At 43.4% G+C, this 26,249-nt stretch overlaps 1 protein-coding gene across 11 annotated transcripts in view; it reads left to right on the top strand.

The window, feature by feature from the left end:
* Positions 1-20,887, top strand: part of BCL11A (BAF chromatin remodeling complex subunit BCL11A) — a 97,406-nt gene extending 76,519 nt beyond the window's left edge. For 5 of the 11 annotated variants that reach the window (XM_036027999.1, XM_036028000.1, XM_028515296.2 and 2 more), the window contains 2 exons: positions 4,911-5,012; positions 10,689-16,243. In XM_036027999.1, the coding sequence (XP_035883892.1) occupies positions 4,911-5,012; positions 10,689-12,709 (2,123 nt within the window). In that variant the 3' untranslated portion in view covers positions 12,710-16,243. Of the gene's footprint in view, positions 1-4,910; positions 5,013-10,688; positions 16,244-20,380 lie in introns of those variants that run through there. The other 6 variants (XM_028515298.2, XM_028515302.2, XM_028515304.2 and 3 more) reach the window with 6 other exon arrangements.
* Positions 20,888-26,249: the final 5,362 nt, after the last annotated feature.

Here is a 26,249-nt window from a genome sequence, read left to right as displayed (position 1 = left end):
AGGACGAGTGGTTGATGAAATTACAGTTACTGATGAAGTAAGTATCAAGGAATATAAGAACCATGGCCACATTTCAGTGCAGAAATTCTGCAGTGTGGTGTCTCTAGAGTTCTTTCTCGCTTTCATTTGTACAGGATGCACTTTTTAAAGAGCACCATGATTTGGTAAAACCTTAGCTAGTAAGAAGCAGTGATAGAAAAAATGCTCATGGGAATGTTCATGTGTAGGACAAAAGGGAAAGTGATTTTGATTATAATGGAAGGTTGATTGAGAAGTCTGTTAGCAGTCATAAAGCTGGCACATGCTCAGTTGAGACCAACACACGACTCAAGGTACAGGCGTAGCTCGTGTGTGTGTGTGCTCTCTAGGACTTTGGTGAGTCACCGCATCTGAGAAAGGAGAGCTGCCATCCATTGTAAACTGAGGGTCAAGAGCTAGAAAGATGTTCGGTGGATTTGCTTTTGGTTAAAGAAGCCTCTCTCATCCAGACTAGTTGCACTGTTGTTATTTTTGTGACTTGCATCCAATGATATTGCTAGAACTGGAATGGGTTCTTTCAGGGAACTTTACAAACTTTCAGGATGCATTTTAAGTGCAGTTTAGAAGTTAGTTCCTGGCTGGGTGGGGAGAAGACTTGAGAATCTAGGAGCTGGAAGGGCTGGCGATGGTCCTTTATTTTGGCCTGTCCCCAGTGTAGAGATCCCTCTCTATCATGGTGGGTTGGTACCCTTCTCTTCTTGAAGATCCGGGGTGGAAAGGAAGTCACAGCTTCAGAAGGTAGCCATTCCTCTTGGGGATAGCTTGACTTCTTTTGTGCCCTGTTTCATTGTAAAAATAGGGAAGTTATTTAAAAATATAAGCTTAAGAAAAAAATATGTGTATATACATGTACATTTTCGTAAAGAGCAATCTTCTGTATGTCTCTGTGCTCCTAGAGAGGCCTGGGGCTCTACCGCCTGCTGAGAGCTGGGCACCCAGGGCAGCTGTTAGTATGGAAAATGATGCTCATGCTTCACTGTTCAGGCACATTTGTAGGTGAGCAGTATTATGTGGTGATTAGTAGAGTCATTAGGTGTATTACACACCCAGTGATCAATTTCCAAAATGAATAGTATGCCAATAATAAAGGGATCTTCGAGATGTTCTCGAGGAAACCTAAAACTTGATTTAGTAACCTTAAATTCCAGGGACATCCAATGGGGCTTAGAGAGCTCTGCATCAAAAGTTGGGACTCAGTGTATATAGAAATGTAGAGGGACCAAAGTGTAACATTAAATAAAAATCCTACCCAATTTGTTGCATATTTTTAATGAGACCTGAAAAAACATTCACAATTTTTTATTCAGCCATAAGGAAACACTGCAGCCTGACAGTGCATAAGGCAGTTCTGAGGCCCCAGGCAGATATGCCGGGTCTGAAGAGACCTTTATGAAACAGAGCAGGTTAAAACACCTTTCACCAGAGGAGTCAAGGCATTTAAAAGGTTGATTCAGAAGAGAGCCACGCTACCTCTGAGAGCCCAGGCAGGGAAACTGGAGTCCAGTTCCTGCTCCATCCATGCAGGAGCCACAGCTTCCAACATTTCAGCTTTTATGGAAGCCGTGGGGACTCCACCTGCCTGGAGTGAGCTGGTTGGGATGTTGTCTTATGCAAAGAGCATTCCCTGCTTGATGGAGAGAGCCAGGGCCTCTTTTCTGTGCTGGTCAGCCCAGGGAGGTGATTCCCAGACAGAAGAGACAGAGCTTCCCAGTTTGGGTCTCTGCCAGAGGAACATTGGAGCTTCCAGCTTCCATGCCTCCTTTTACCCGGAGATGGTGCCTGTTAGGCTGGGTTGTGCATCTGAATCACCTGGAGGGCTTGCTAAGCACAGAGTGCTGCCCTCTGACCCTATGCACTGTTTCTGATTCAGTAGGTCTGAGGTGGGGCCTGAGAATGTGCACTTGCAACAAGTTCCGGGCGATGCTGATGCTGGGCCTGGGTCTGCACTTTGAGAACCTCTGCCCTAAGAGTACCACCAAGGAAACAGACAGCATAGCTGGACCACCCACTTCCTAGCCATCTGCCTGAGCCCACCTTTGCCTGGGAAGAATGGCAGTGCAGGTGGGAGAAGAGCCTTCAGTCAAGGGTGGGCTGGGAAGGCAGAGCTGCACTTCGAGGGTGATGCTTAGAAGCATTAATTGTGAGACTTTACCTAAACTGTGATGAAATAATTGAAAGCATCATAGCAAGAAGTTAAACCCTAGGGAGGCTGTTAACAGTTTAGCATTTCTAGTTCCTGTGGGAACATCGATTCCCTTTACCAAGGAGAGTGCTGTGGCCGTGATGTTCAGTGGGGGAGGCGGCAGAATCAGCTGGGTTTCCCCGCTGCCTGTGCTTGGACACGTTCTGGAGGAAGAGAAACTCCAGTATGAGTCTGTCTTACAAAGACAATGCCAGAGGCTCCTTAGGCTGACGGGATTGGCTGTTTCTCTTCAGCTGGCTACAGGGGAAGCAGAGGCCGAGGGTGGAAGCAGTGGGGGTGAGCCAAGAGTTGCAGGCAGCAGATCAGGTGTTATTGTCCAGTTCTGAAACCAAGTCAGTTCACTAGGACCCTTTGAAAGGCCCACTCGATACCTTTGGGCTACTCTCACCCAAGAGGTTGTCTCTCCTAATGGGTCAGGAGAAGGAGAGCCCTCCTCACTGGCCCATGTTAGTGAAGATCTGGGCAGGAACGGCAGAGGGGAGGAAATAGATGGACATCCCAGGAAAGAGCACTGGACGAGGAATCAGGGGGCTAATTCTCATCTTTGCTTTGTGACACCGGTATAGCCATGGGCCAGTCACTTAGATTTTCAGGGTCTTAGTTTCCCCATCTGTAACACAAAGGCATGGATTTGATGATCTCTCAGGCTTTTTACAACTCAGAAAACCCACACCACACCAAACCAAACCAAACCAAACCAAACCATGGTGCCAGATACTCGGCACTCTCCGTGATGAGCCCCACGGCGCTTCGTGGCCTGATGCTGTGGAGAATAGGGCCACTGGGCTTGTGGGCAGGTTTGCCAGCCAGAGACGTGCAAGCAGTCAGGCCTGGATTAGGTTCACAGTTCTCCCATTTCCGGGTAGAGGCCTTTTGAGTCAGCTCAGGGTCTCTTCCCAGAGTGAGGGACAGGGAATTTGAAATTAGACTCTCCCTAATTTCCATACAGGGTTCAGATACCTTGATGCTTTCATGCTGGGGTCACAGAGGTACCTCAGTTGTTGCCTAAGAGAAGGGTTTTAGTCTTGGTGACAAATGGTTATTAAGTAGCCGAGGCAAGAACAAGTGGAAAAATGAATTCTCAGATTTCTCATCGAAAACACTATGACAAAATCTGTGGTTAATTCTACCCTATACTTTCAATTCATTCAACACAAACAGTCAAACGGAGACATACTTATTTGAGTCCAGTCATCCTACTTCTGCTGGCTCATTTTGCGGCATTTATCTTGTTCAGCACGGCAGGGAAGATGTGCCTCTATAGATGGTCCTGGGCTGGGTGGAGCCTCCGCAGCAGGCTCCTTTTGCAGCCTTGGGAACAACCGACTTCTGCCGTCTCATCTGTGGAAGAGCTTCCATGAGCCCCACGCCATTGTTAGCCACCAGGTCCTCATGAAGGGAAACCTCATGCCACCTGCCTGGGCCGCCCTCAGTGATGTGATCTGTGCAAGGAGAACAGGGTGCATTTTACACTTGAGACCTGCTGTCCGAGAGCCCAACAACACCTTTAAGTGCTCTTAGTAGTAAGCTAGTGGAGAACATACTCTGTTTACTCACCATCAAAGTCGGTTTTTCTTCTCTCCTGCCTTCCCCAACCATCACAAACTCCAAACCTCGAGAACACATTGAGCACCTCCTGCTCCATTTGCCCTCCGTTCTGTCTGAGGGCTGACCTCTGCATGCCTGGTTAGCTCAAGGTGGACTTAGAAAAGCCAGGAATTTACCACATCAACCATATAATCCCCAGGTTGCACAAACCAAATATTTCTTTTCTCACAAAAATTTCAGTGCTTGAAATGCTTGATTTACTGCTAGATTTATGTTTTATTAGCGGGAGAAGTCTTTTTCCTCACCAGAGTGCAACAAGGTAGTAGAATGGAGAAGGTCGGCCGCTTTTTCTAGGTTCCTCTATATCGGAAAACTGGTTCTCTCCTCCTGTCGTTTAATGGGAGGACTCCTCACCCTCATGGTGAGAATTGGCCGAAGTTATTTTAACTTCAGAAGTCTAATCTCTGTCCTCCACTGCTTTGTGCCTGTATGGGAAGCCTGGAGTGCAGCTCAATTTAGGCCTGACATGCTTAAGGTTTCCCTGTCACTGAAGGTGCTGTCATAACTACAACCTAGGCAGAGGGGGCAGTGGGACACGGAAGGGAGAGTGGGACTCTGTTTTAAGAAGGAATGATTTATGAACCCACTTGTTTCCTATTAGTAAGTTGTTTTTGCTTGGGCTTGTCTTTAAAGTAAAGTGAATGTATGCATGTAAACCAGCCTTGCAGATAAACCCCCCGTTTTACCAGCCTATGGTAATAGAACCATAATATTACCAATTTCCCCTTGCTGTCTTCACGTCTTATTACAAAACAGTCATCAAGCAATAACCACAAGCAAATGAATGAAATAACCACCCCTGATACCTACAAAAGCCCCCAAAATAAAAGAACAGAACTCTTTCTTCCCCTTTGTCAAAAAAACCAAAATTAACAATAAAACAAAACTGTGGGAAATAAGTCATCACTATTCTTTGGATACAGGCGTTGGGCCTGCTAACTATCTGCAAGGCTGTTGTAATGATGTGCATTTATTTGAATGGAATTGAAATGTGATATCCTGTGGTTTACGGTGCATATCGTTTATAGCTTTCATGCTTGATTTTGGGTTTCTTTCACAGATAAACTTCTGCACTGGAGGGGCCTCTCCTCCCCTCGTTCTGCACATGGAGCTCTAATCCCCACGCCCGGGATGAGTGCAGAATATGCCCCGCAGGGTATTTGTAAGTTGAGCATTATTTCTTTTTCAAATGTACTTGTGTATAGAAATGAGAGTTTCTGGAAATTGCCCTTACTTTTTAAATACTGAAAGGAGTTACTTCCAAAATAGACTGGCATCCGCATATGTATTATTCCATTACTCACTTGGCACCCAGTCCGCCATTCCACTCAGCTTCTCCCTCCCCTTTTTTCTTTCCTTCCATACTGAGGGCATGAGGGAGCACAGAGCAGCCTGTCCCTGCGGGGCTCCTCCCCAGGGTCTTGCCTGCCTCTATGGCTGGTGACTGCCTGTGTCTACGTGGTCAGAGTCCATTTCTTGCTGGACAGTCACTCTCGTGGCCTCATTTAAGACTGAATTATTCCAGGGCATCCATTTTTAGCAGAGGCCGGAACTGAAGGGAGTCAGTTTAGAGTTACTCCAAAGTTATTTTCATGCATGTTATATATGCATTTACATGTGTATTTAAAATGGTATATTTATATATATATATATGTGGTGTATTATATATGTGCATACATATGTAATTTCTACTTGTTTTTCTCCTAGTTTTAGGGAAAATTCACAGCACTGTGGCTAAAATTCAAAGATACAATCACAGTCACCACCACCATCACCATCACAACTAGGACCACCACCATCACCACCTTCACACCACAACCACCACCACAACCATCACTGTCACCACCACCACCACCACCACCAGTACCATCACCACCACCACCATCACTGTCACCACCACCACCTCAACCACAACTACTACCAAGATTCCCACCACTACCACACTATCACCACCATCACCACCACTGCCATCACTGTCACCACCACTATCAAAACCACAACCACCATGCCACCTCCACCACACCAAAACCACAACCACCACCACCACCACCACTGCCACCTCCATCACTGTCACCACCACCACCATCACTAATACCACTATTACCACCACCACTACCACTACCTCAACCACAACTACAACCAACATTCCCACCACTACTACACTATCACCACCATCACAACCACAATCACCACCACCACCACTACCACCACTACTACCACCACTACTACCACCATTCCCACCACTACTACACTGCCACCACCACCACCACTACCATCACCATCACCATCACCACCACCACCACCACCACCACCACTACTTGTTCAAGCTAAATTTTATAGTGGAGACCTTTTTATGAAATTTAGGTTTGTATCTTTATAAAATATTTTTGGAAGATATTGTTTCTGAGGGTCACATAGCTTGCTTCTCTATGTGGGAATAAATGGTATGAGTCATGCAGGGCTAAAAAGGTGGATGGGGGGGTGCCAATTCTACCTCAAACACATGAAAAAGCAGGTTCAAGAAAAAAGCAAGTGTGAATGTATTTTTATTTTGAAAGTAAATGAAAAGTAACCTGTTGTGGAAAGAAAAAAAGAAAAGTGTCATAGGAGAGAATACCAAAGAGCAAGACACAGGAGTCGAGGCTACAAAAGGGACCTGGACTTTAGACAGGAGGCAAACTGACCAATGAATGGGGTCTGCAGGGCAGGCATGCACCCTGAGACCAGACTCACAGCCAGTTGTTTATTTTTGTTAACTCTTAGGTCATCCTAGGAAACAAAGATTTATTGAGTGACTTTCATGAGCCTTTGGGTCCTGGGGGTTGGGTGGTGCAGGGGCTAAAATCTCCTCCTCTGGCTGTTTCACCCCCTGCCTTATCCCCTCCACACCAAGCTCGGCCTAAGCCTGCTTAGGTCGCAGATTGCAGATTTGGGAGGTTAGATTCATGATTGCGAGTCCCTACATGCTAACTAAGTCCTGGGTGGGGAGAGTGCTTCTTGTTTGGCTGGGGGTGCCCGGGGCCCCACACTTGACTGTGGGAACAGAGCCACCCTTGGAGGGAAGAGGAAGGTGGGGAAGTAGGGCAGTAGAGATGAGGGTGGAGCTGAGTAGCCAAGGGCTGCTGACCTGGGAATCAGTTTAGTTCTCTCTGGGGTGGGAAAGTAGGAGCCTCATATGGAACCCCTGTGTTCCCTGTAAAGGGAGGGCGCCCAGTTTGCTGGAGCCCATGCTGGCAGGACGAGTTTAGGAGTGACCAGAACAAGGTATGTGGAAATGGGTTGTGGGGCTTTGGAAAGCTCTAGAGCCAAGCTGACTCCCATGCCACTCAGTGGCCTTCACCAGGATTTCAGACCACTTAGCACTTCCCTTGAGGCCTCCCTTCTGGTGGGCACAGTCATGGTCCTTAAAACAGCCCCCTCCAGCCTTCCTCTAATCTGGCTTCCCCTTGGCCTGCAGTAAGACCTGGATTCTGGATTTTAGACTCCAACTTTCCCCTGGGTGCCTTCTGGGTGTGTAATGTGGTTAGTCATCATGCTAGGTAACCAGTCAAGCCTGGTAGTAATGAAAACTCACATTCATGTTGGACCTGATAGTTTACAGAGGGCTTTTATATATGCCTGTCATTTGAGCCTCACAATTCTTTAAGGTACTGTTTTTATGCTCGTTTTACAGATAGGAAACCTAAGGCTCAGGGAAATTAAATGACTGTTCCAGAGCCACAAACTAGTACATCATAGAGCCCGGGGTCCAGCATCAGATCTCCTTGTTTTTTTAAATCCCGAGGCTTTGATCATGTGACTTTTTAATCACCTGACAAACTAGAACTGGGGTCATTCCTTCCCATACAATAAAGTGAAATAAAATAAAAGCCAGTAGGTGAGCTAATAGTGCATTTGAACCGTTCTCATGCCTCGAGTTCCTGTGTTTGGGGCCAGGTCTCAGCTTATTGCTCTAAATCAAAACAAGCCCTGTGATTGCCCAATGAGGCTCTCGAATTGAGAAGTTGATTTTCATCAGAGTAAATGAAGAATATTATTATATTTTACAAGTCAATAAATCAATGTAGCCCTAATTTTGCCATGCAGGAAATCAATTCTGGTCTTTCTAAACCATCAAAGATGTTATGAACAAAGTAATTTCACAAATTATGGCAAGCAACACATTTATTGATGACTGCAGTTTAGGAATTTAGAATCTGTGAGCACTGTAATATAATATGGTACACTGGCATGAGCTGAGTGAATACAGATTATATGGGGAAACTGTAATGCATCATTTGCTATTAGTGGACTGGTAATAATTACCAGTTTCAAAGCAGCTCTTTCCATGTAATCTTTAGTCTCAATCGTAACAGCCCTTCTCATTGACATTATGATTACACTAGCTGCCCTCACGGTCCAGAATATCTAGTTGATGGGAACACTAAAACGCGATAGTGAAAACTGTATGTTGTGCGCTCATTAGAAGATGAAATGCCATTTTCTCTGACCTGATGTATGGGAGAGAGGGGAGGGTAACAGCACAGTGTTCACATACTGTAGCGTGATTATGTGGGCTCCGAAAACAAAATTTTAGGGAGCTCAGGGCAGCAAAATAAAATGGACTTTTCTCTGCTAAGCAAAGGGTACAGACGAGGTCCTTGATGTAGCTCTCTGCAGATCTCAGCATTTATCAATGGCCACGTTCATGGCCATGGGTCCAGTGCTGGGTTTCAACAGAATATTGTAAGGTGAAATATGATTTTAAGGCATTTGGAGTGATGAAAGTGTTAAGGACTTGCTTCAGCTGCAAATCTCCTTTTTCACTTACCCAATTCAGATTGTCAGGCTAAATGTATGATAATAACACAGAGTCCTAGAGAGGCAAAGGAGAAAGCCATGGAGGGTCACCGTAGTTGGAACCAGATAGTTTTTTTCCTGCCTATTTAGGACCCAGGTAAAAAAAAAATTATGAAAATACTCTCAATGATGCTTTCTATTTCCTTTGGAAGAGAGGAGGCAAACAAAAATAGGCAGATAATGTGATACTCATGTCAGCATTTTCTTTCAAAGTCTTTCTGCCTTTTTCCCCCCCTCCACATTAGGCAAATGTTTAAAACCTAATTTTGGTATTTTATCATCTAATCTTGTTAAAGAGATTTACCCATGAGTGGGATATATTGAGTGAGATTATAAATGCATTGTAAAGTAAATTACAAGGTCAGGGCAGGGAGTCCATTATTCAGACAAGTGCTTGAGTGAGGCTGGCTTGTTTTGGAATATGAGTGTTTGGGGATCCTGAGAAGAGACCCTGCTAGCTTTTCTTTCAGGCTTGCTAAATAGAGGGATCATAATTGAGTTAGTTCCTCATTCCCACTGTAGCTCATGGTGAATTTTTTTCCTTTTTAAAAAAGTTACTAGCTAAGGCTTTCAGGAACTTTTCTGGCCCCTCTTTTAAGAGAGGGGCTAAAGTTTATTTCTCATCTGTGTTTTGTACACTGTCTTTTTGGGAATGCCTGGGAAGTTGTCTATTTTCTTCCTCCTGTCCTTTGGCCACCAACAGTTGCACCCTCTTTAATGCTGCAGTTGACTGGTAAACTGTTAGTTACTCCCTTGGCGTATATATGATTTTTTTAATTTAGCTATCTCCAAATATGAATGATTGTAAAGTCAAGCTGGCCCCACTTTGCCAAAGTGGCATTTACCACTCTCGGGTTCTTTTCAACGAGAGAGAAATAATGTGACTTAAGCAGGGCCTCTCTCCAGACGGCTTGGCTACTAGCCAAAGAGTTGACTAGCTGAACTGTATCTTTCTGTTTCTTTCTCAACTGGAGCTGAGGCGCAGCCGAGGGTGCAGGATGTTGTATAATTTGGTTCACGTTGTTAGCCTCTCAAAATAATGAGGAGGAGGATAGTGTGGCATTTCTCAGCCCGCTGCCGGTCACAGCGCTGGCTGCTCTAACTGTTCTTAAGCTAGGATGCGGTGTTGGCCTAAGTTGGCACCAGCCTCTCCTCCTAACTCTAGGCTTGCATTTGTTTGGGGGTAACTTCTAAAGATTTGACATGGTCAGTTGGTTAAATCTGAATTAAATGTCTCTTTTGAGATTTTTCACAACATCCCTTGAGATAAAAATGGGAGTCCTCGTGGGGCATTGTGGAACTAGAATTGGGACTCATTGACGCTCACACAGGCCGGGATGTGAGAATGTTGATAGTTTCTCTTCCATGGAATTAGTTTTTGAGTGCCTTCTCATTTTTAACAATATCAACAATTAATGTATTTCAGGCTAAGATGAAAAGCATCTCTGGGGCCACAGAGAATTGTAATGAGTTGACCTTCTCTTTTTTGATATCTCTGTGAAATGATTGCCTATTTAGAAAGTTCACCTGCCACCTAGGGGGGAATAGAATGATGGGATTTAGGGAGCAGAAAAGTTTCCCTTAGGTCTCCTTGTCCAGGTCTCTTACTTAAATGAGAAAACGGAGACACAGATAGGAAATGGCTTCCCCATACGACAGCTGGTGGAAGACTGGAAAGTTCAGAAGATGTTTGCTGAGGTTCCCTAGACTGTAGGGATTATCATCCTCAAGCTCAAATTGGTCTAGATTTTCCTGCTTTGGAGACTGGATTTAAAATTTTTAGAACTCAGTTAAGTGTCAGGAAGACTGATTGGACAAATATTAATTGGGCACCAACAATTGGATGTGCCAGGCACAAGGGATGGGTCAGGAAGGGGTCGGTCAGGCCTTTGGGCTGAGGGCTGGGGGCAGGGCAGGCTGGAGACAGAACATAAATAAGCAATTGCTGATGCCCTCCTCGGTGATTAAACATTGATGTTGGTGTTGTATTGTTTTGCAGGTAAAGATGAGCCCAGCAGCTACACATGTACAACTTGCAAACAGCCATTCACCAGTGCATGGTTTCTCTTGCAACACGCACAGAACACTCATGGATTAAGAATCTACTTAGAAAGCGAACATGGAAGTCCCCTGACCCCGCGGGTTGGTATCCCTTCAGGACTAGGTGCAGAATGTCCTTCCCAGCCACCTCTCCATGGGATCCATATTGCAGACAATAACCCCTTTAACCTGCTAAGGATACCAGGATCAGTATCCAGAGAGGCTTCCGGCCTGGCAGAAGGGCGCTTTCCACCCACTCCCCCCCTGTTTAGTCCACCACCAAGACATCACTTGGACCCCCACCGCATAGAGCGCCTGGGGGCAGAAGAGATGGCCCTGGCCACCCATCACCCGAGTGCCTTTGACAGGGTGCTGCGGTTGAACCCAATGGCTATGGAGCCTCCCGCCATGGATTTCTCTAGGAGACTTAGAGAGCTGGCAGGGAACACGTCTAGCCCACCGCTGTCCCCAGGCCGGCCCAGCCCTATGCAAAGGTTACTGCAACCATTCCAGCCAGGTAGCAAGCCGCCCTTCCTGGCGACGCCCCCCCTCCCTCCTCTGCAATCCGCCCCTCCTCCCTCCCAGCCCCCGGTCAAGTCCAAGTCATGCGAATTTTGCGGCAAGACGTTCAAATTTCAGAGCAACCTGGTGGTGCACCGGCGCAGCCACACGGGCGAGAAGCCCTACAAGTGCAACCTGTGCGACCACGCGTGCACGCAGGCCAGCAAGCTGAAGCGCCACATGAAGACGCACATGCACAAGTCATCCCCCATGACCGTCAAGTCCGACGACGGCCTCTCCACCGCCAGCTCCCCGGAACCCGGCACCAGCGACCTGGTAGGCAGCGCCAGCAGCGCGCTCAAGTCCGTGGTGGCCAAGTTCAAGAGCGAGAACGATCCCAACCTGATCCCAGAGAATGGGGACGAGGAGGAAGAGGAGGACGACGAGGAAGAGGAAGAAGAGGAGGAAGAGGAGGAGGAGGAGCTGACAGAGAGTGAGAGGGTGGACTACGGCTTCGGGCTGAGCCTGGAGGCGGCGCGCCACCACGAGAACAGCTCGCGGGGCGCAGTGGTGGGCGTGGGCGACGAGGGCCGTGCCCTGCCCGATGTCATGCAGGGCATGGTGCTCAGCTCCATGCAGCACTTCAGCGAGGCCTTCCACCAGGTCCTGGGCGAGAAGCATAAGCGCGGCCACCTGGCCGAGGCTGAGGGCCACAGGGACACTTGTGACGAAGACTCGGTGGCCGGCGAGTCGGACCGCATAGACGATGGCACTGTTAACGGCCGCGGCTGCTCCCCGGGCGAATCGGCCTCCGGGGGCCTGTCCAAAAAGCTACTACTGGGCAGCCCTAGCTCGCTGAGCCCCTTCTCCAAGCGCATCAAGCTCGAGAAGGAGTTCGACCTGCCCCCAGCTGCGATGCCCAACACTGAGAATGTGTATTCGCAGTGGCTCGCCGGCTACGCAGCCTCCAGGCAACTCAAAGATCCCTTCCTTAGCTTCGGAGACTCCAGACAATCGCCTTTCGCCTCCTCGTCGGAGCATTCCTCGGAGAACGGGAGCTTGCGCTTCTCCACACCGCCCGGGGAGCTGGACGGAGGGATCTCGGGGCGCAGCGGCACGGGAAGTGGAGGGAGCACGCCCCATATTAGTGGTCCGGGCCCGGGCAGGCCCAGCTCAAAAGAGGGCAGACGCAGCGACACTTGTGAGTACTGTGGGAAAGTCTTCAAGAACTGTAGCAATCTCACTGTCCACAGGAGAAGCCACACGGGCGAAAGGCCTTATAAATGCGAGCTGTGCAACTATGCCTGTGCCCAGAGTAGCAAGCTCACCAGGCACATGAAAACGCATGGCCAGGTGGGGAAGGACGTTTACAAATGTGAAATTTGTAAGATGCCTTTTAGCGTGTACAGTACCCTGGAGAAACACATGAAAAAATGGCACAGTGATCGAGTGTTGAATAATGATATAAAAACTGAATAGAGGTATATTAATACCCCTCCCTCACTCCCACCTGACACCTCCTTTTTCACCACCCCCCTTCCCCATTGCCCTCCAGCCCCACTCCTGGTAGGATTTTTTTCTAGTCCCATGTGATTTAAACAAACAAACAGACAGACAAACAAACAAGTATCGGAAGCTAAGAATATGAGAGTGCTTGTCACCAGCACACCTGTTTTTTCTTTTTCTTTTTCTTTTTTCTTTTTCTTTTTTTCCTTTATGTTCTCACCGTTTGAATGCATGATCTGTATGGGGCAATACTATTGCATTTTACGCAAACTTTGAGCCTTTTCTCTTGTGCAATAATTTACATGTTGTGTATGTTTTTTTTTAAACTTAGACAGCATGTATGGTATGTTACGGCTATTTTAAATTGTCCCCAATTCGTTGTTGGGCAAAAATGTTGCTGTTTCCAGTTTCGTTCTGAGAGAAAAAGAGAGAGAGAGAGAAAAAGACCATGCTGCATACATTCTGTAATACATATCATGTACAGTTTTATTTTATAACATGAGGAGGAAAAACAGTCTTTGGATTAACCCTCTATAGACAGAATAGGTAGTGCTGAAAGAAAATCTCTATGAGCTAAATGTCTGTCTCTAAAGGGTTAAAATGTATTAATTGGAGAGGAAAAAAGGCCTTGAATTGACAAATTAATAGAAAAACAAAACAAGTTTATTCTATCATTTGGTTTTAAAATGAGTGCCTTGGATCTATTAAAACCACGTCGATGGTTCTTTCTACTTGTTATAAACTTGTAGCTTAATTCAGCATTGGGTAAGGTAATAAACCTTAGGACCTATCATATAATTCTATATTGTATTTCTCACAACAATGGCTACCTAAAATATGACCCATTATGTCCTAGTTAATCATCATTTCCCCTTTAGTTTAAGCTTCTAAGCAAAACTGATTATACCAGTATAAAAGCTGTTTTGCTCCTGGTGAGAGCTTAAAAGAAATGGGCTGTTTTGCCCAAAGTTTTTTGTTTTTGCTTTTTTAAAAAAATGATGATTACATTGAATGTGCAACGTGCAAAAGCCCTGGAACATGATTAAATACATGAGGAAGGAATTCATTTCATGAAGATACTTGTTTTAAATAATGTCTTTTAAAAAAATTCTGGCACGAAAAGAAATAGATCCAGATCCACTTGGTTGTCAAAGGGACAATCAGAGGATAAACTTCAAGACCTCGTATACCATATTGAAAAGAAGAGGCTGACAATAGGCTTGACAGAGGGTAACAGAGGAAAAAAATAAGTGATTTGTTAGCACAACATAGTACTATTTGCCATTTTAAACTAGAACAGGTGTATAAGCTAATATTGATACAATGATGATTAACTATGAATTCTTAAGACGCATTGAAATGTGACATTCTTAAAAAAGGAAGAGAAAGAATTTTAAGAGTAGCAGTATATATGTCTGTGCTCCCTAAAAGTTGTACTTCATTTCTTTTCCATACACTGTGTGCTATTTGTGTTAACATGGAAGAGGATTCATTGTCTTTATTTTATTTTTAAAATTTTTTCTTTTTATTAAGCTAGCATCTGCCCCAGTTGGTGTTCAAATAGCACTTGACTCTGCCTGTAATATCTGTATCTTTTCTCTAATCAGAGATACAGAGGTTGAGTATAAAATAAACCTGCTCAGATAGGACAATTAAGTGCACTGTACAATTTTCCCAGTTTACAGGTCTATACTTAAGGGAAAAGTTGCAAGAATGCTGAAAAAAAAATTGAACACAATCTCATTGATGAGCATTTAAAAAAAAACAAAAAAAACTTTGCCAGCCATTTACTTGACTAATGAGCTTACTTACTTGGACTCAACATTGCAAGCGCTGTGAATGGAAAACAGAATACACTTAACATAGAAATGAATGATTGCTTTCGCTTCTACAGTGCAAGGATTTTTTGTACAAAACTTTTTTAAATATAAATGTTAAGAAAAAAATTTTTTAAAAAACACTTCATTATGTTTAGGGGGGAACTGCATTTTAGGGTTCTATTGTCTTGGTGGTGTTACAAGACTTGTTATCCATTTAAAAATGGTAGTGGAAATTCTATGCCTTGGATACACACCGCTCTTCAGGTTGTAAAAAAAAAACATACATTGGGGAAAGGTTTAAGATTATATAGTACTTAAATATAGGAAAATGCACACTCATGTTGATTCCTATGCTAAAACACATTTATGGTCTTTTTTCTGTATTTCTAGAATGGTATTTGAATTAAATGTTCATCTAGTGTTAGGCACTATAGTATTTATATTGAAGCTTGTATTTTTAACTGTTGCTTGTTCTCTTAAAAGGTATCAATGTACCTTTTTTGGTAGTGGAAAAAAAAAGACAGGCTGCCACAGTATATTTTTTTAATTTGGCAGGATAATATAGTGCAAATTATTTGTATGCTTCAAAAAAAAAGAGAGAGAAACAAACAAGTGTGACATTGTACAAATGAGAAGCCATATAATGGCGGTTTGGGGGAGCCTGCTAGAATGTCACACGGATGGCTGTCATAGGGGTTGTACATATCCTTTTTTGTTCCTTTTTCCTGCTGCCATACTGTATGCAGTACTGCAAGCGAATAACGTTGGTTTGTTATGTAGTGTGCTTTTTGTCCCTTTCCTTCTATCACCCTTACATTCCAGCATCTTACCTTCATATGCAGTAAAAGAAAGAAAAAAAGGAAAAAAAAACCCACAATGTTTTGCAGTTTTTTTCATTGCCAAAAACTAAATGGTGCTTTATATTTAGATTGGAAAGAATTTCATATGCAAAGCATATTAAAGAGAAAGCCCGCTTTAGTCAATACTTTTTTGTAAATGGCAATGCAGAATATTTTGTTATTGGCCTTTTCTATTCCTGTAATGAAAGCTGTTTGTCGTAACTTGAAATTTTATCTTTTACTATGGGAGTCACTATTTATTATTGCTTATGTGCCCTGTTCAAAACAGAGGCACTTAATTTGATCTTTTATTTTTCTTTGTTTTTATTTTTTTTATTTGGATGACCAAAGGTCATTACAACCTGGCTTTTTATTGTATTTGTTTCTGGTCTTTGTTAAGTTCTATTGGAAAAACCACTGTCTGTGTTTTTTTTGGCAGTTGTCTGCATTAACCTGTTCATACACCCATTTTGTCCCTTTATTGAAAAAAATAAAAAAATTAAAGTACACGATGTAAGCTTCTTGTGTCCTCATTTGACACACTCTGTAAATTACTTTCAAGAAAATAACAGGTTTTTAAGAGAAGGCCAGTCAGTCTTTTTCAGGATTATCTCTATGGGCATTTTGATGTATGTATTATACCCTAAAGGAACATAAAGTACTTACTATATAGTAAAATATATATATCTCAAATCATGCAAATAGTTTTTAGACTTTATAGTTCTAGAATAATTTTCAGTTTGATGTTAAAAACTTTCCCTCCATCTCTTAGCAGTAATCCATTTGGTTATAAATGAAAAACTTAGTGGTAATAGCATCTTAAGCTTTTATTTCCTTTGGATTTTTTGCTGTTCTTGTTGTCTAAAAGTTCTTCTCTATTCTAACATCCCCATCCTATCCTATAGCATAATGTTAACAAGGTTTTTTTTTAAAGTAATCAGCTTTTTCATTTCCATATAAGAGTCTTTCCTCATGTCAAAAATAAACATACCTCCTAGATCTAAAAATCCAGAAATGATGGCATCAGGTAAAAAGAGAGAGAGAGAAAAGAAAGCAAGCAATAACCAGGAGTTTAGCTACATGTGGCCAATCTGTGGAATCAGCCACTGATTTCTGAGATGTGTGGTGGTTTGCCTTGTCATTCGGACATGCTAGGGACCCTAGACAGGACAGATCTTTTAAATGTTTCTATAGGGTCTTCTTGGCAGATAGCAAATGAGAGTGGGAATATCCCTTCAATTAATTATCTTTTGACCAATTCACAGATTTATGAAATGAATCATCATCTTTGAAAAGCAAGTTAGGTCTATTTTCAACACCCCTCCTCAGAATCTGTGTTGTCAGTTTTACAAATACTGCATGCTGCAGCATCTCTTTGCTTTATTATAACACATACCTCTGTGATTCTGTCTCCCTGTTCCCAGTGTAGACGAATGGATACAACATTGTTTTTATTCTTGTAAAAACCAAAACAAAAGCTGTTCTGTTGTCTTCTTGTGGTAGCTTTTTTTTGTTGTTGTTGTTGTTGCTCAGTTCTTATGCCCTGGTGCCTACGAGGTGGCCTTTTTATAAAGCCTTTTATCTGAGGCAAGAATAGCTTTATCTTCCTAAAATAAAGAGAATCTAGTAGGCTTTATTTTTTTAAGCCCGTTTGGGTGGGAAGCAGAGAGGAATCTGGTAAGAGGGGTCTTGGGAGAGCTGGGATGGGACAGGATGGGGCAGGGGAGGTAACTTGTAGAACTTGATAATTGGCAGTGAACTGAGGGGAGCAATATGTGTTTTAGATTAGGTTACTTCACAACTGAATCTAGAATGCTGTTTAAGATGGATAGAAATATTCCCCAGTGCCAGGCCAATTTTAGACATGGTGACTTCTGCTCCACTATATTAAATGTCTTTAAAATCGCTGTGTGTCCCTATTACTCTTTTAAGAGCTCGCGTGCAGCGGTGTGCATTGTATATACAGTATTCATATTAATTTCTTGGTATATGATGCTTTTAGTGTAATTAGGTTTTTTCCATCCTGACAGAATTAATGGTGGATACTGTATACTTGTATGTTCACATTTCTTAAATCAAATGGCAAATAGGGAGGGGTGCAAACATTTGGTAATAAATCACAGATTATGTTTGATTTACATGATCCCAAAGTTAAATAAATTTATTGGGAGACAGATTCTTCAGGGTACTTAGTCTCCTGGCTTACTGAAGCCCTCTTATAAAATATTGTTTCTGAAGCTGAGTGAACAATGGAAGCATGAAAACCTGGACAACAAGAATATAACTTATAGATGACATCTTGTATCCAAAACCCTAAAATTAAAAATATTAATGTAAAATAACAAAAATCACTTTCAACAGTAGGGTGAATTCATGATATCCTTTTAAAATGAGGAAATGCTAAGAACATTAACATTTTTCAAAATTTTCAAATAAAGTTCTATGACTTTCCTGATGTGTCGATGCAATGTTCTCTCCATACCTGAACTGCCACTTCTAAAAATGTTCCTTTTCATCTTCATTTTGAGAACAACTTAACAGGAATACAGCAAATGCTATTTCTCACAGACTGGCAGAAACTCTCCCAATGCAAGGACTGCCTCCGCCTGGAGACCACTTACTGTCTGTCTGTTTAGGACCTACAGGACTGACGAACACGTGTTAAAGGTTGCTAAGAAGTGAGGTGGTCGCCGGGTTCTTCATTTGTGCCAGCAATGGCAGGAAGTGTGAAGTAGTTGAGTTTTCCCCAGGGCATTTTGTGACAGCACTGTTTATTTAAATACCATTTTTGTATATGTAATAAGTATATACTGTGTGTGTTCATAATACGTGAGGTGAGAATTTGAAAGGAAGTGGCGGTGAGGGTTAGATATCATTTCATTTGGAGAAATACGGAAATGAGGTGGTTTATTCACAGACACTCAAAGTTTGTTAAAAGGTACTGGGGTATTGCAAGCCTTCTTGAAAAGGATCGGAGAAGCCTCAGGCCCCAGTCTGTCCTTTTTCAAACACTTCACTCAGAGAGAGTGAGGGAGGAAATACAGTATTTTCTTTTCTTTAAATCTCCTTCCCCTGCTCCATACATACACACAAACGTGATTTCTTAGGACTGTGTTGTACTTGTGTCTTCATGATGGTTCTGTTGCTCCATTGTCCCCGGGCCTGGTGTGTTCAAGAATGTACCTATCCTGTTCTCTCTTTTTTTTTTTTCCAGACAACTTCCCATTTAAAAAAGAAAAATGCTGGGAATTTTGCCGGTATGAGGATGGGATTGGCAGTGTTCTTTAAACCTGCTTGGAGAAATGTTTTTTTAAAAAGACTGTTAACTTTTAAAGGGCATGAGCCACTTAGCAAATTTTCCTAAGTGTCTCCTAAGACCCTGCAGCTTTCCCAATTAAGAGTAAATTAGCTCACTTTTAGAGAAATGGACATGAGAACACACAGGCAGAGTTGGGGTTACATACGTTTACTCCAGGACTGCTACAGCTGTCAACCATAGACGTGGATTGTTGGGGCGCACGTTTGCGTGCTGTCGTCTCGTCATCCCATTAGCGCATTGTTTCATTTAGTAAAACATGGCCAGTGAATCAGCCTTTAGGGGGATGGGCCTGTTTCTCTCTCTCTCTCTATTTCCCAGTGTCATCTATGGTCATAGGATGCGATTCATTCTCCCTTTCGAATGGGGAAGGAGACCAGTGTAGTTCACATGGGTCATTGTGCTCAAAACTGAAACTCGGCTGAACACGACTCGATGGCTGAAACGAATACTGGTTTTCCTTTCTGTAAAATGGCAAAGACTACTTAAAGGGAGTATATATCAGGTCTTTACCAGACCGCAGAAAAGGCAATGTAAGTGATTTTTCCAAAGTCTATCCTTTAAATCAGGACCCCCCCCCAAACCCACAGGGGGCTGTGCTTTTAAATAACAATGTACGTGGTACATGCCCATGCTATGCTTTGTCTGTTAGGCTTTTCAGTATTGGTAGCAGGTCTCACAAAGGGATTTGATGGGATATCATCCAACGGGGCCTCAACGACAATGACTTAGGGCTGGACTGGGAACGGGATTCCCAGAGCCCACCTGGACACAGCAGGCCCCTCAGCCCAGGTCTCCACTGCTCAGGGGGGGATTCCTGAGAGCAGCTGAGCTCCAGACCCTGGGCCTCCTGCGGAGCCAAGTCAGGGGAGAGGAGGCCCCAGGCCCCTGCTTCAGGTCACCATGGCAACGAGGCCTGGAATGCCACAGTGGTAGCCCTCTTCCTCGGCACATCCGGACTCCCAGTTCTGCTGCTTCAAGTCTGTACACACAGCAAGGGAGGAGCCCCGGAGGAAAATAACCACTCCCTTCTTCCCTTCACCATTGCCTTTCCCCCTTACAAAAGAGAAAAAAAGAAAAGAAAACTGCATGTTTGAAAGAGACTGCAGGCAGTTTTTGGTGCAATTTGGGAGCAACTATTTTGGGTTCTGGTTTTCCTCTTCAGAGATTTGTTCGCCTCTTGTAAATCGTTGGCTGCTTTGACGTTGAACTTGATGACATTTCATGTTTTTGTTGTGCTGCTTTTACATCAATTTTGATTTTTTGTTTCTTTATAATTTTATTATTATTTTAAGGAAATGTCCCCCTTCCCTCCTCCCTCCCCTGTTCTCCTCAACCAAAGGACTGTTTCCTACTCAAGTTTTCTCAGTCATAAGGGAAAGTGTTTCCTTCCAGGTGTGTCCCGAGTTTCTTAGGACTATCATATGATCCGGTAGAGGGCCTGGGGCCTTTGGGGGAAGGCAGGGAGGGAGCTCATGGGAAAGGCACTCAGAGGTCAGAGATTTTGGGGGGAGGTTAAGTTTGAATTCATGTTTAAGATGCCAGTGGCTCAACCTGTGGTTGATTTAAGTTATAATTGTAAAAAGCTAGTTAGAGAACAGAAAATCACTGGGCCAAGTCACACCTGTACTTTTTTTTCCCCCCTCCTCTGTCTCCATTCTCTTTCTAGGTTCTTCACACACCCCCATTCGGCGTAGTACCCAGAGAGCTCAAGATGTGTGGCAGTTTTCGGATGGAAGCTCGAGAGCCCTTAAGTTCTGAGAAAATCTGAAGCCCCCAGGGGCGGGGTGGACGCGTGCCGCCCGGCCGACATCTGCGTGGTCTGTCGCCCTGCTAGTTGTGGTGTTTTCTGACAGTAGCCTCCAAGAAGCCGTGTGCGAAGACAGAGTCCTGCAGAGTCCTTCCTGCCTGGGCCTGCAGTGCCGTTTTATTTATATTTTTTAATAAAATGTAAAAACAAAAAAACAGACCCACATTGGAATAGTGAATCAGTCCCATAGAGAGGGCTCGTGGACCACCGCTGTCCCGAGTGACGTCCTGGCCCTTTTGAAACCAGCCAACCTAATTACCCGTATTGTGGAAATGAGCATGAGTCCCCGACCCCTTGTTTCTATACATTCTATGTTGTCTTTCAAAAAGTGTGCTTAACATTGACACAATAAATGTTGGAGCTTTAGGTGGTGTTTGCTTGTTCTTTAATTATTGATGCTTATAAGACAATGCAGCTGCTTGTGACTTTGTATTTCTGTACCCATTTCCTGCAGACACCCATTGGGTGGGCCGGAGGGACAGATCTGAGGAATGAGTAGGAGGCGTAGGAGGGGAAATAGGTTATTGCTTATCAGATGGAATAAATTTTCAAGGAGAATCAAAATGCAAAACTTGGTAATAAATCATAGCAATATCATAATTCATGTAGTAGTAGTATTGCTGTTTATTAATGCTGAAGTGTGGCTTTCCTAACTGTCTGACTGATAATTTGCATACCATTAAATAATGCATAATATGGCACGTTGAATTCTGTTTTTCAAATATATGCTTTTGGTGGCTACCATGCAGGACTTGAATTTGTCTTTTAATTTAGCTCAAGAAAGATAACATCACTGGGTTAGTGGTAAATCCCAAGGAAGGTGATAAATGTCAGTAGTTGCTTATTAAATATTCTAATTTTAGGTTTCCAAACCTTTGGCAAATATATCTTAATGCAGACAAACAAACAAACATAAAATTTCTTTATTACTTACATCAAGAAATTTGGTGCAGATTTTATAAGGGGGGAAATTGTAGGAGGAAAGAAGTTCAGATCGGAACACACTACTGTAATCATAGTAACGCCCCATTCCTTAGAAATCAGTGACACAAATAAGTTATGTCTACAGACAGGTGATAATTTTTTCTGGCCCAGTTAATTTGCAAAGAACTTTTCTCAACTGGGTGTTTTCCATTGCTTGGAGATCCTGAAAACTAGAAACAATATAGCATATTAAAATAGGTTTATAAATAATAAACCTGTGTATTGTAGATTTGCACATTGGCTGTGCACATAAGTGGGGAAAATCATACCCACTTACCTTCTGGCTAGATTACCTAGCCTTGTGAGAAGATAAAATAATTGGCATCTGGGTTCTTTCCTGCTTATTTATTCACCATAAACAATGACTCCTGGTAGTGTGCTGCCTTATACTTTATATAGTGCTTTTGTGTACATTATTTCATCTGATCCTCATTGGGACAGCTCACAACTTCCACTTTAGGATGAAGAGAGTGCGGCTTACCAAGGTTAAGGGCTTGCCCAAGGCCACGCCAATGAGCTGAGGGAGAGCTGAAAAGCTAGGTGTTCTGGTATCTAGTCCAGAGCTAATTCCACTGAACTCTGTAAATCATCAAAGGGAATGTGTCTCCCTGTGTTAGCACACAAGCCCTAAGTGTTCATGAGTACATGCATGTATGGTTGTCACGTGCACACACAGATCAAGGATGTCCTTTGGTCAGAGCATGCAAAGTTGTCTCTTCCTGCTAACAGCTATATGTACTGCAAGAGGGATCTGGGAATAAGGGTGCCTTCTTGCCATATCCCCCCAGTGGCTTTTCCATGACATATAAATACCCTGATTGACTAAGTGGCTTTCATGAGTGTTTTAGAGTTCCCCGAACCTAGGTAAGAGGGTATTTCCAGACAAGTTATTTCGTGGAGAAACACTCTCCCTGACCCCTACTCTGCCTGTGTTGTTGAAACAGAAGACTGAAAGGGATTCTGTGATGACTTCCTCCCTGAATGTGCTAAGCTCCTTCCTGATAAATAGAGTGATGCCACTTTAAAAGGGAGGCCCTACTGAAACAATAAACATGGGTTTGGGAACAACTTCACCTTGGCAAATGCACTGGGTGTTCACTACCCTTTCATTTCTCATCTGTGTTTCCATTTCCCCCTCTTATTTCTTCTCAGAGTCGGTTTGTAAATAAATGGATATTTCTAGAAGTGGGATTTTAGAGGGTGGGAATGGGGGAAGAGAGTAGGTAGAGGATATCTTTTTTTCCCCTTTGTCTTTTGTAGAAAAAAGATCCGTCATTTTTTAAAAGGACTATCTCTCCCCCCATACCTTTTTTAGTTGAGAGAAAATAAAGATTCATTTGTGAAATTCATATGAAATGATGGTGGTGTCCTAGGGCTAGAGCTTTTGAAAACCCACACAGGACTGATGATCACTGAAGACATCTCCCTGTGTCTTCACAGGTGATATGTCAAGGTCATGGTTATCTGTGAATGGTGGAAGTAGCAGAAGGGACTGACAAATCTGGCTGGGGTTCTCACTGTGCCCTCTCCTGAGACTGGAACTTCCGTTGCAGAGAGATTAATTGTTTGCCTAGCATGCACCAAGCACGGATTAGAGGACATAGTCTCGGGCACTCGAGAGGGTGGGGACAAAATGCAGGGTATTGCCCTTGCCCCACCAAGCCTGGACTGTGAACATTAATTTTGTGGTCTGTCCAGATTGCTGCACTAAATGCAAAGGTCTCTTAGGCTTCTGGGTTCGTAATGACAGTGACTCAGTAGCTTCTGCAGTGCTCAGCACTCAGCCTTTTGAATATAAATGATTGCACCAAAAACTGTTGGTCATTTAAATAAAAAGTTTAGGCAAGGAGAGGAAACTTGGATTCTACTGAGGCCTAATTGAGGTCCCAATCTTGGCAGAATGTTTCCTGGTCACTTTTGTTTAGAGTTTTCAAGAGTGTTTGTATTAGAGCCAAGCTTTTGAAGGGGTGAGGAATATCTTTCAAGTTTTGTATGTACTGATGTGGTTTTGTTTGTTTGTTTTGAGGTCTAGATAGTGAGGTTAATGTTGAAGAAAATGATTATTAACATTAACATTTTTCTCAGTGTTAATGTTTACTACTGTCAAGAATTCTTATTTTACAAATCAATATCCTCAGAAAGTAGAGGTAGAGAGGTTCAGAATTGAAGTATTTTGTAGGCTGTTGTTCTACTTACATGACTTATAGTTTTGGCTTCTATAGGGGTATTCCACTGTGAGGGAACAGATTTGAGGACTTGACATATTGGTTGCAAAGTCCCTGTGACGCTCCACTGGAAGGTCATGAACAACGAATGTTGCAAATACACCTTCAATGGATCCACCTTGTCTGAGTTCTTAACCAACAGGAAACAATAAGTTATGTTTCTTTTCTCCAACTCCTTAGTGAAGATGGCACTCTTCAGGTTGTAGTTTTCCCAGAGTTATATTAAGCCAAAGAGCCTCTCACTTCCAGCAAAATCCAGAAACAGCAATTGCTTTCCTTCACATCTCAGTGTAATTAAGATACTTTTTGTGAAATCACATTACCTTTCCTCTTGCTTTATGTTTTTAAAATTCTCCCAGGAAATACTTAAGATTGTAGAGCACTTTTATAGATACTATAGCCTCAATTTTCCTAGTGATTCTAGAAATTAGGTGGGACAAGGAGAGACTAAAGCTGAAAGGAAACACAGCAATCATTCATTTTACAGGCCAGGACAACAGAGACCCAAAGAAAGAGTAAGTGAAGAACCTAAGATCACACAGCTTGGGGGGGTGGGGTGGGGAGTGAGAGCCTAGTGTAGAACCACACAGTGGTTGATACAGAACTGGAACCCAAGCCTCCGGCTCCTGTGCAAAGGAATTCAAGCTGCGGACCTCTCCCTTGTGGCCTACTAAATTCAGAAGCAGGAATGGCAGAAAGGTGTGCATTATAGAAAGATTTAAGAATGAAGTCAAAAGCTTGTTTGGGTGATAGTCCTAATGGGGAGCCTGTAAGCATGTCCAGTATTTCAAGGGTTTCTAAGCAGCATCCTGATGACAGCAAACATTTAGGTCATTACCAGGGAGGATTCCTCCTTTTTTCACTCCTCTGATGGTAGAAATAAGCTTAGGGACCAGGATTGCTGGGAGACAAACTTTAAAGTTAAAAGGGCATTAAAAAAAAGAGCTACTCATCAAACCAAATTTATCTTAAAGGACTTAAATAGATCTCACAATCTGCTTCATTCTCTAGTCAGGATTTAAGAGGAGCTCCCACTTAATATGAATTTTGAGGCTGTATCACATCCTGTTAGAGAATCCATATAGCCAATAGCATGACCTGAATCTTGTTATTGGAGATATTTAATTCTGAGTTCCAGGGTGCTGAGTAGCAAAGAACTAAAGGGAGGATTGATCGAAATGGTATACAACTCTCAGTTGTGGGAATTATTCCACTTAACATCCTATTTAGGTTGCACAGTCTTTTTCTGCGCAAAATGAAATCATACTCATTTTCCCTTTTGATCGGGTCCTTGGCTCTGTTTAGAAATGTACAGATTTGGCCTCACCCTTATTAGATCTGCTGTGTTCAGCTCTTCTGCTGCCATTTCTTTTCTTGCCAGCCACCCTTTGATTCACGTGTACTTTTTTGTATGGACATGGGCTGACTTTTAATATCTTGGGGCTGCACAGGGCTGTAGTTGCTGCGTGTAGCAGTTGTTTAGAGCCTGCACGGGCGAAGTCATTCCTGAAATAGGAGCAGGGCAGCGAGAAGCTTCCTACAGCAACAGCAAATCAAATATTCCTGTTGAGGATGGTCTGAGAGGAAGTCATTTGCCTGATTTTCCCCCCTAGTGATAGTTCCCTGAATTTCCTGAGACAGCAATGCAAACAGGCAGTGCCTGCTGCCTTCGCTGTCTCTTCTGCTCCTTTGTCCCTGCTGATGTGTCCTCTCTGCTCAGATACCTTGAAACCCTGTGAAGAAGCACGTGGAGATTATCTGCCTTTCGGCTTTAAGACTGGCAGAGTTGCTCACACCCCTGTTTCAGAGTGCCCTATTTCACCTGTTGCTTACTTCACCGCACAAAGGAGAGAAACCAAAATGCAAATATTCCTCTTCAGAAACTCACCCACAGCTCAGAACTCAGGAGCTCGAGACAGTTGCCTTTCAAGCGCACCCCTTTGTGTGGATTTGCCTGTAGCCACATTGCCTTCTTTGTGGAGTGCTTTTTATTTTTTAGCCTTTTTGAGGTTACACTTTCTTTTCCTCTGACAGGTTGTGCTGGGGGTGGACTCCGAGGCTTTTTAGTCTCGACTAGGAAATGGTGCTGTGTCTGAGCCGGCAGCTTGGGGTTGTAATGCATGCTCATCCACCTCATGCCCCTCTGTCGGTAGTAGATCCCATTCAAGGCCCTCACTCCCTCTGAGAATGGAAGGACATACCCTCCTTCCTGCCTACCTAGTAACTAGCAGCACACAACAGTCAAAACAGCATGCGCCCTTCGAATGCCCAGGACCTCACATAGGATTTGAGGGCATTGACATCCAGCCCTGATGGCCGTGGGCAAGTGAGGTTGTGGCCCATCTTAACAGTGAGCTTTCCTTTGCTTTTGGTCAGTATGCCCATTTTCTTTATAAGTTTGAGTCATAGAATAAAAAAGCTGTAGTGATTTTTGTTTGGCATCTAATGTTGTCATCATGTTTTAAAAAGGCTCACTTTTTTTTTAAAACATTGCATCTTCAGTAGGGTACATTTTATCA

This window comes from Phyllostomus discolor, chromosome 6, assembly GCF_004126475.2.
Source record: "Phyllostomus discolor isolate MPI-MPIP mPhyDis1 chromosome 6, mPhyDis1.pri.v3, whole genome shotgun sequence".
NCBI classification, from domain to species: Eukaryota; Metazoa; Chordata; class Mammalia; order Chiroptera; family Phyllostomidae; genus Phyllostomus; species Phyllostomus discolor.
This window is presented reverse-complemented; position numbering and strand designations above follow the sequence as displayed.